This window comes from Anomalospiza imberbis, chromosome 7, assembly GCF_031753505.1.
Source record: "Anomalospiza imberbis isolate Cuckoo-Finch-1a 21T00152 chromosome 7, ASM3175350v1, whole genome shotgun sequence".
Taxonomy (NCBI): domain Eukaryota; kingdom Metazoa; phylum Chordata; class Aves; order Passeriformes; family Viduidae; genus Anomalospiza; species Anomalospiza imberbis.
In genome coordinates this window covers 18,272,278-18,281,992 of record NC_089687.1, presented here as the reverse complement: position 1 = coordinate 18,281,992, position 9,715 = coordinate 18,272,278, and the positions used below count along the sequence as shown (strand labels likewise).

Genomic DNA, 9,715 nt, shown 5'->3' with positions numbered 1-9,715 from the left:
ACATCAAACAGTCAATTATATTAATTTTTCCAGATATATAATCTTAGAACTAGTCAGAAAAAGGAGTTTTATACTTTAATGCAACGTTCTTCTTTTTTCCTATGGAGAAAAAAGAAAGGTATAAATGCTTTGACGTTGGCTATTTTTCAACTTTTGTTAAACACTGGGCAAAATATTACCTGTATAAAGAGCTGTGTGTACTGGCCAATGTCGTCTGGTCCCAGCACAGCAGGAAGGGCGCTCTGTGCTGACAGGTATGCAGCGCGTTAGTGCCCGATCTGCTCAGCTGTTACTGCTTGGAAAAGCTGAGGTGCCGTCATGCTCAGCGAGCAAACTTCAGGTCAGCCTGAAAGCCCTCCTGACGGCGGGGCTCAGCCGAGTCCCGGGCGCGCTCGGCAGCGGGCACAGGGCAGCCCAGCCCCGATGGCCGGGCAGAGCACTTTGATCCCCCACCGCGGGGTCCGACCGCGTCCCGGCCCCGGGCTCCGCGCCTGGCTCTCCCCACCTGTGGGGATTTCGCCTCGCGCCCTGGTGGCTGGAATGGGAAAGGGCTGAGCCCGGGGCGGCCGCCGGGACGCTTCGCTCGGGGAGAGGAAAATTCCAGCCGAGAGGAGCGGCCCTGCCCCCGCTGGCCGCTGACAGCCCGCGGCCGAGGCCGAGCGGAGTCCCCACTCCAGCCGCAGCTGGAGGGACTGCCGGGTGTGTGGGGACAGCCGGGGGTGTGGGGGCGGGCGAGAGGGAGGCGCTGGGACGGGAACAGGGAATCTCTGTCTCCGTGCGTGCCGGAGCGGGAAAGGTTCCGCGTTTCAAGTTTCTCGCCGCGAAGTTCGGTTTTGCCTTTTTTTTTTTTTCTCCCTTGCTTCTGTGGTTTTTTTCTCCTACGCCCAAGGTGTGGTTCGGTGATCGGCAGGAGCCTGGCGCAGCCCGTGACCGCGGGCCGCCGCCCCCGGCAGGAGCCCAGTGTCCGCACCGTAAACAGCGGAAAATGCCCGGGCTCGGGGGCGAGGCGGCGCCGGGGGCTGCGGAGCCGGGCCGCCCTCCTCCGCCCGCCCCGAGCAGGTGAGGCGGGGAGCCGCGCTGTGCGGGCGGATCCCCGGCTTGCGCCCGCCCTGCGCTCCCTTGGCCGCCGGCATGGACGGCCGCGCCCGGCCGGCGGCCGCCCCGCCACCCTCCGGGTAAGCACAGCTCACGGCGCGGGCGGGAGCGCGGCCGCCCCCGGCTCCGAAGGGACAGCCGACGGGAGCCGGGGCCGTGCGCGGGGCTGGGTGAGGTGAGAGCGAGGGGGCAGCTCGGGTCGGGGAGGCCGGGGCTGTGCGCGTCCGGCTGTGAGGTGCGTTGCTTGGGGCGCAGCCAGCGGCGAGAGGCGGCTCCCCAGCGCCGGGGGCGGGCGCGCTCCCTGTGCCCCTTCCCGGGGCTCTGCGGCGGGGGGAGGCGGAAGCCCCGGGCGGGGCCGCGGGCAGATGGAGCGGCGCGACCGTTAAACGGCTCCGGGAGCGGCCGCGGCGCCTCGACGGCACCTCGGCCGGTTCTCCTGGCTGGGGCTGCGGGACCAGCCCGTCGGGCCGCCGCCCCCCTCCTTGGCCGTGCCTGACCGAGCAGCGGCTGCTGCGCCAGCCCCGAACCGCGGGCAATTCCCGCAGGGACGAGCCGCAACTCGCCCGCCGGCGTTGCCGTCCCGGTGCCTCTGCCGGACTTGTAGCGCTGCCGGCGCGGGACCTGCCGGCTGCTCGGCACTGCCGGGATCGGCGCCTCTGGCAAATCCCTGCAGGTCAGCACTCGCCGATCGGAGTATCCTCAGGTGTGTGGAGTCAACTTCCAGCTCTCTGGATGAGAGTGGCGGCGGTTTGGGAGTGCTGCGCCCTCCTTGGTGCTCTGGGAACTGCCGACGCTGGGGAAAAGAAAATAAACAAGTGGCATCTGTTTGGGGTAGTAAAAGGGCTGGTTTGTTTCTTTTTTACGTGTTGGGTCCCTCTGTTTTTATTTTGCTTATAGCAGACAGTCTAACGTTAAAGAATATATATTTTTAAATCCTAAGTAAAACTATCCCAGTTACAGATAGAAGGAGGAGGATTTTTCCTTGCCTAGTCTGGTACTTTTGAAGAAAGTTAGTTTACTCAGTGACTTCACTAGGAACTGCAGTGAATCAAAACGCTGGTAAAATTGCTGAAGTTGTCTGTAAATAGAATGGAAAAAATACATGGTGGGTGTATTTTTTTAACATGAACATTTTTTTGAAGCTTCCATACTATTTGCAAAAATGGATTACTTGGATTGCTGACCAAGCGGCTACAGGATAAACAGGTGCAGATGACGGCAATTTACTGTAGTATTTGCAGGAGTAATCGAATCAGTTTGAAGTCATGGCTGTAGTGAATATGGAAGACTCATAAAGGGAGGGGTATTTATTCACTTAAGGCCTTGTCATCATTCCACATTTATATGTAGCCGTTGAGAAATTGACTTTATGTTGTTAATCAGTGTAGATGGTATAATTGCAGTATAGATAATTACTGCATTTTGAAGACTCTGTGTACTTAAGCAGTGTTGGAAGGGACTGAGTGTAGGATAATAGTGTTTTTTCAGGTTAGGGAGTGGCAAAAACAGTATGTCTTGAAAGTCTTCTGTTTTACTTGTGAGCAGGAACATAAAAACAAGCAAAAAGACACAATTAAAACTTTGGCTGTTTTGACAGTTCCTCTAGGCCTGTTGCCTACCATAAAGCTGTTTGGTGTAATGAATTTTGGCTGCTGCTTGATATCTAAGTTCCCTTTATGTGACTTCAAGCTTCTGCCAGCATCCACTTCTCAATTTTGAGAAACGTGCACTCACAGTAGGGCTCATTGCATTAGCCTTGCAGAGAGATTTTTAGACCTTTTATCAGCTATTCACATATAATTTAGTACTTAGAAAATCAAATTGCCATGCCTTTCTTGCTGCAAAAGTTCTTTATTGACAGTCTTAACTATTTCCGTAAGATGCTTTAATTTGCTCATGAAATGCTGGATTTGAGGAAAGAATGTGGATATACCAGAAAAGAAGACAACTCCCAGTTTTACTGAAAATAGTCCACAGATACATTTTTGAATAGTATGCAGTTACTGTTCCTTCTCTGAGATGATAGGAAAATTTGTGCAATCTGGGAAGAATTTCAGTTGAAATAACATTTTTCTTTAAATGTATTACCAAATGATGTAATATACTGCATTATATCTCGTCTTAACTTGTTTAGCTAGGTTGAAATTGTTGTTAATCTGCAGCTGAAAACTGTTTACCAGCCAATGTGTTCTTAAATCACTGTTTGAAGTTCTGCAGAGTGATTGCTGGTAACTTTTAACAGCTGAGAAAGTTTGTTTATGCTAACTGCTAAGAAGGTAGTGTTTTGTAAATTTTCAAGCACTGATGTTAGTTAAAGCTTGGAGCTCCTATATAACTTGATCACTGGCGGCCCATTAATACAGAATTTTGTTATCAGATCTGTGGGGACAAGCTTTTGGAAAGGATCCTGTCGTATCTCTTTTTTTGCATGCAGGATTATGCTTTTCTGTTGAAAAATTGTTTATCAAATCTGGTTGTGGATAAAAATATTTGTCTGAATTTGGTGAGAAACATGGCCGTGTTATTCTCTGTGTACATTCAAGGTAAATAAGAAAATATTTTTTTTTTTTTTAATGGCCTCTGCTGGATTTTTTTTTCGCATATAATATGGTGAATAGAGACTGTGCCCAGCAACTGGCTGGAGTATTTTGGAATATGATGAATAGGAGGCGTGTCCAGTAACTGGCTGGCCATGACACACAGTTTCTTCTCCTGGCAGGAGAGACTTGGCTGAACAGTTAGGGAGTTTTATAGCTCATCTATCTTACCCTGAGTCTGCACAGCACTCATGGCATAGAGCTCCTGCCAGGCCAGTTGACAAAGTCTGCTCTTGTTCATCACAGAGCTGAATTTGCTTTGTGAAATGATAGGAAAATGTGTGATTTAATACTTATAAATAAAAAAAGGAGTGCCTGTAGTTGGTATCCTACCTTCTGAGCACAATTTTCCTCCTGTTGCTGGACAGCAATCCCATAATCTGGAGTAAATACTTTTTTACATTACAAGCAGATGTCAGTAATTGACACTGGATTTTACCATGAAGAGCTGTATTATGGCTTAAGATGCCATTAGAATATTGGAGCAAATGTGAATTTTGGTAAATGTAATATTCATATCCTTTGAAATACTAGCCTTCATCTTGAGATCCACCTTTAATTTAATCGAAATGTTTCTGAGAATTTTATGTTATTTCATTTGTTCCTGTAAGTCATATTTAAAGCTATATGCTTACATACAGAATAACAGCTTCTGACCTGCTTTACCCAAGCAAACCCCCTTTGTTTTTATCATTGTCACTGTGTGTCTAACAAAAACATGCTTAGGAGATGGAGCTGCTTTCCAGGGCTGGAGATAGAGCTGGTTTTGTGGGGAAAAGGGTGGAGTCAAACAGCTGTGATTAGCTTAGCGCTAGAAACGCTTCTCCTGAAGTCGTCAGGTTCCCATGCACTGTTGCTTGGTGTAGTGGAGGTAGTTGAAAAAATTAAGGAGAACAGTAGAAATGTCTTTTTCACATGATTTCTAGGGCTGTCTCAGGAAATAAGGGATGTTTTCAGAAAACCCAAGAAATTTACCTTTTCTCTTGCACACAACTGAGTTTTTATCAAATCATTTCAATCACATTATGGAGATGTCAGCTATGGTGCAGTTTTGGCAAATGTCTGGTGTCAAGCTTGGGATACTGATTTGAGCTCTCTTCTTTCTCTTTCAAGTGTTTGTTTGAGTCAGCTCAAACATAGCCACAGGTTTGTTCAAGTATAAATGAAAGTCCTTCCTGTTGTGGAGTGTGGGAAGGGACAGCAAGTGTAGCAATAGCTTCAAACCAAGCATTCTGTGCCCGAGCCACAGCCCCAGAGTGGGCATAGGGACTTGGGTACATGTCTAAAATTTGCTCAGTTTGGTGAAATTTATGTAAAGGTGAAACTATGTTTTTCTCTTGCAATAAATTATCTGTTTCCATTGCTCTGTGTATTGTATACACGCGTTCATCACATTGTCTAGGATCAGAGGTTAGGCCATTATGGGTCTATCTTAGATGTGCTTCATTTCTTAGACCTGGGGCTTCAAGATAATACTTAGCATGTTCTTCTCACCCCCTTGACCCCGATGAAGAACAAGTAAATGAGCAACAAGAAAATGGAAAGAATTTTGAGAATTTGGGACTGTAGAGCTTGCTGGCTGTTTGAAGCAGGGAGTTAGCTCCTTTGTGGGTGGATGCCCATTAGGAGCCACTTGAATGCTAATCATTCCAGGGGCCAATTTGCCAGCTGAATTCCAAATGTACACATAACACTTCTTGAGGTGATTATGTTGTTCTTAATGTATCTGCCTTAAGCAAGGCAGCCTCATGGTGGAATGACACTGATGCCATTAAATGAGTGTTGTATTTAAAAGCTGTTTACTCAAACTTTGTCAAGTCTGAAGTCATAGCTGGGTGCATATGGAATAGTTACTGGTAATGTTCCCTGTTGGAGTGTGTTGCTGTGGGAATGAGATCAGGAAAACATTAGGGGGTGGAATGCGGATACTAGGGAGAAAAAATGTGTAGGAGGGTAATACACAAATAGAGATTAGCAGAGTTATTTCCAAGCTTTGTCCAAGTGTGTTGGTATCCTGTGAAAAAGAAAAGTGAGAGCTAGATAGTGAGGTATCAAAAGCATTTGAGGGGAAAAAGTGCTTGAGACTGGATGGTGTGATTTGGTGTTACCTTAGGGTAGGTTCTTTTCTTTCTGCAGTTACTAGGTGTTTTAAAATCTACTTTAAATGGCACTACAGTGTTTTCCTAAACCTGAAGATCACTATTTGTTTTGAGTAAGCCCATCTATGTTGGGTGTAAGAAGAAAAGAGTCCATTGTAGGGGACCAAAACCTTAGATTCCAGAGGAAACTGAAAGTCTTCACAGGACTTCTGTCATCTGACAGACAAAATAATTGAGTAGGAATATTTTAAAGTCACAAACAAGTTGTTTCTCCTGCAATCTTGCGACACCTAAATAGGTCTCCCTTAATAAATTGCAGTATGACTGACAATCTTGACTGTAGCTTGGAAAAAAATTTCTGAGCATGCTGGATTTTCTAGCCTGACTGCTGTTCCGGGCTGCTACTGTTGTAGTTTTATGTATGCTGGGGAACAGCAGATGCCAGATTATCCAGCCAGCCCTTTGAGCTGTAACAAGGTTAGCATGCTCAACTAAATATTTATTCTTTTTTTTCTAGAAATTAACAAGTCAGTATAATGAGTTGCTGTGTTAATGTAGTGGATACAAGGAATGCCAGGTGTTCTCTTTTATAGCTGCTTGCAAGTTAAACCAGATCTGATTGTGCACTTTCTTTTCTTCTCACCTGGCTCTCACTTGCCCAGAAGCTGTCCAGCTACTCTAAGTTCACATAGCTGTCTGCAGTTTGAGGAAGTGGCTCCTCACTGTGAGTGTCACTGTGTACAGCTCTAAAAGAGTTGACGTCAGGGCATTAGAGAATGACAAGAAGCTGAGATGTTGGCTCCTAGATTCCTGTAGAGTTCTGTGGCTGTGCCCAGCATTAGCACAATGAAGAGGAAACTGACTGTGCAGCTTGCAATAATGGAGGGCTCAAGGGGGAAAACCACCCATGCTGTTCTGAGCTGTAGCAACCAATTAAAAACTTGATGCTTCACCTGAATTCTCTCCTGAGGTAAGATCCCACAATTAAAAATGCAGCCCTTTATGAAGTAAATTTAAACATTAACTGGAGTTCAGGTACATATGTTCTGACTTAAAATCTTCATGTGATAGACTGATGGATATAACTGCATTTTTTTCATGCCTTAAGAAGTATTTTTTTTATGCAGAAATTGAATACCGTGGGAATTATTACAGAATTCAGAGTTCCTGGATGTGTTTTTATTTGCTAGGAGGTTATGCAGTTCAGAAGGGGCACGTGCATTTGTTTGGTTGTTGTAAATGATCAGAGTGCCATAGGTGGTTAAAGGATGAGTCCTTAATCTATCTATGAAATATCTCCCTTGGGAACTTATATTAATGTCAACTCTGCTGCATGTCTATGGTTCTGAGGATTACTATTTTCAGTTACAGAAAATAGAGCATGTGAATATTTTTAGCTGGGCTTAAGCTTTCTTCTGTGAGAAAGCATTGGTTTTCCTGCAAGCTTTAGCTTTATAGAGGTTCTCATTGGAGAAATAGTACAGCTTGGAAGCTTTCTTAGCTGTGTTTTAAATATACTTTCTGCCTGCTTATTTGATTTTCATTTCTCTTCTGGAAATAGAGCTTGGTTTGAAATATTATTTAATAATAGAAAAACAAATCTCTCCTTCCCCAACAATGCAAGCTGTTACTCTATGTTAAACAAGAAATGTTGTGAGCTTGAATTTTCCTCCAACAGAAAGAGACAAAAGGAAGGTGTTTTCCTTGTTGTTTTCCTCCAACAAGGAAAACACCATCCTATCTCAAAAGAAGCGCATCGGAAATATGTTTATTTTCTTTAAAATCAAATCAATTTTCAATGTAATATTCCTGAGTTATTGATGTATTGATTTAACAATGTTCTTTTTTGTTTTTATGGGCCTTGGTTTTCTGTTGATTGGTTTTTCCTTTTGTTATTTTACCTTACTTTAATGTCAGGCATTCAGATGGATTTTCTTCCAAAGACTGAAGCTTTTCTATACATGGGGTTTGACAAGTAACTTTTAAATGTTGTGCAGTGGGAAGAGCATAAGCATTTTCACCTCTGCCCTTAATACAGACTTACAACTGACAAAGTTGTCTGGAGGAACTGCTTCTTCTATTTTTTTTTTCACAAAACAAATTACATTTTTTTGGTTTCATTCAGTTTGACTGTTAGCCTATTTTGTTTGAGTTTTTGTCCATCTGTGTCTTCACCCTCCCCCACTGTTTGATGTGCTGGGATCTTTGCTGAATTAAGTGAGTTAAATAAGAATGTTCAAGGAAATTTGCCATCAACAGAGTAGTGTTACTTTTGCCCAGAATCTTTTTATATGTAGGTATCAAAATAATTTGAAGGGCATTAGGGAAAAATATGGTGTGCCAAGTTTGGTTTGTGGTTTTTTGTCATTCACTAGTTTTCCATTTGTTTAAGTATCATTGTATTGCTCTTGAGTTTGTAAAACCTAGCTCGGTCCTTCTGTACTGTCAAACTAGACTGACAAAATAATGGCATAATATTTCAGGTACAGGATATCTACTAAGCTGGCTCTGATAGTAACAAAGTTGAAAAAGTGTTTACAACTTGTCTGCTGGGTGTAACTCTGAAGCAAAGATGAAATACTTCTTTCTTTACTGGAAGCTACGAACTTCAACATTCTGTCCTTCTCATTAAAAACTAATATTGTGCAGAATTCAAAATGTAACCATTCTGGCTTTGAGAACGTAGAAATTATTTGCATGGATGGATGAGCTTTTTATTTCTTTAGTCAGTAAGACAAACAAGGTATGTGTTAATTGATGACAATAGTGTAGTAGGTGGAATTTCTAGAGGTGGAATTTCTGATAATTTTAAGACATTTGTGTAAAATCAGAAAGTCAACCCATGCCAGAAATTCGGGCTTTGATTTTTAAAATTTTAAATTAAAAAAAAAAAATATTGAAATTCTGAATATTTAATTCTTTATAAATCAGACATCATTATATGTTGAAAGTTGTTCCCAGATTCCCATTTTTCATTTCTGAAGAGTTACTGCTTTTTCAATTTACCCTCTGAAGTCTCCGGTCTGTATCCTCTGCTGGTCTCTGATTCATGGTCTCTTACTTCCCCTTGCCTGCAATTTTGATTCTCTCCTTCCACCCACATTACAAATCACCCTCACTAATTCCATCCTTGGCACCCTCCTTGAGCTATATTTACTTCATTCACTTTTTAAAGTATTCACTGCTTGGATGAAGTTCCTTTTTGCTCAATCTTAAGTAGGTTTGTAAGTCTACAGCTACTACTAAAGATGTACTTCGTTTTTGCCTGAAGGGGTAAGAACCAAGCAAGTTGAGTGGATCTTTTAGCATTCTGGCTTTGTGCATTCTTTTAAATCTTCACATTTAGGAAAAGCCTGGTCTTTCAGCTTGGTCTTTCCTTATGTTTATTTTCTTTTTTTTTTTTCCCTCTATCCCATTCTGCCTGTATCTAATTCCTCTTTCCTGACTTCCCTCTGAAACTATAAACTCTTCTTTTTATAAATATGCTTTTGTGTTTAAAAATTGTGTGTTCTGTTTTACCTAGCTCAATGCATCTTAGTTCCTTGTACTTACTGAGGATTGAGGATATTTTTCGCTACACTGTTGAAGGGGAAAAGGGTTTCCCAGGCCCTTTTATGTGGCATTTTAAAGTGGGGTCATTGATTGTCTTTGCAGTTGCTGATCTCATCTGCTCACTTATCTATAGCTGAGTAACGCCTTAGACATTGAAGGACTTGAAGCTGAGGTCTCAAGGCTGGTAGTGATAGGTACAGACATGAAATAGGATTTTTTTTTCTTTATTCAAGCAAGTCAGAGTTTACCTGTGACTTTGTTGGGCCAGTAGCTGTAATTTTATTCATGTATTGCATTCTGTCCTTTCTCAGAATCAGATATATATATAATTTGCTATCTGCATGATAGATTATCAGGAATTTGTTGTAGAAA

The 9,715-nt window shown here is 43.3% G+C and overlaps 1 protein-coding gene across 7 annotated transcripts in view; it reads left to right on the top strand.

Annotated features, from left to right (window-relative positions):
• Positions 1–477: 477 nt before the first annotated feature.
• Positions 478–9,715, top strand: part of COBLL1 (cordon-bleu WH2 repeat protein like 1) — a 77,625-nt gene continuing 68,387 nt past the window's right edge. For 3 of the 7 annotated variants that reach the window (XM_068195706.1, XM_068195708.1, XM_068195702.1), the window contains exon 1: positions 712–1,059. In XM_068195706.1, the coding sequence (XP_068051807.1) occupies positions 986–1,059 (74 nt within the window). In that variant the 5' untranslated portion in view covers positions 712–985. The other 4 variants (XM_068195710.1, XM_068195703.1, XM_068195704.1 and 1 more) reach the window with 4 other exon arrangements.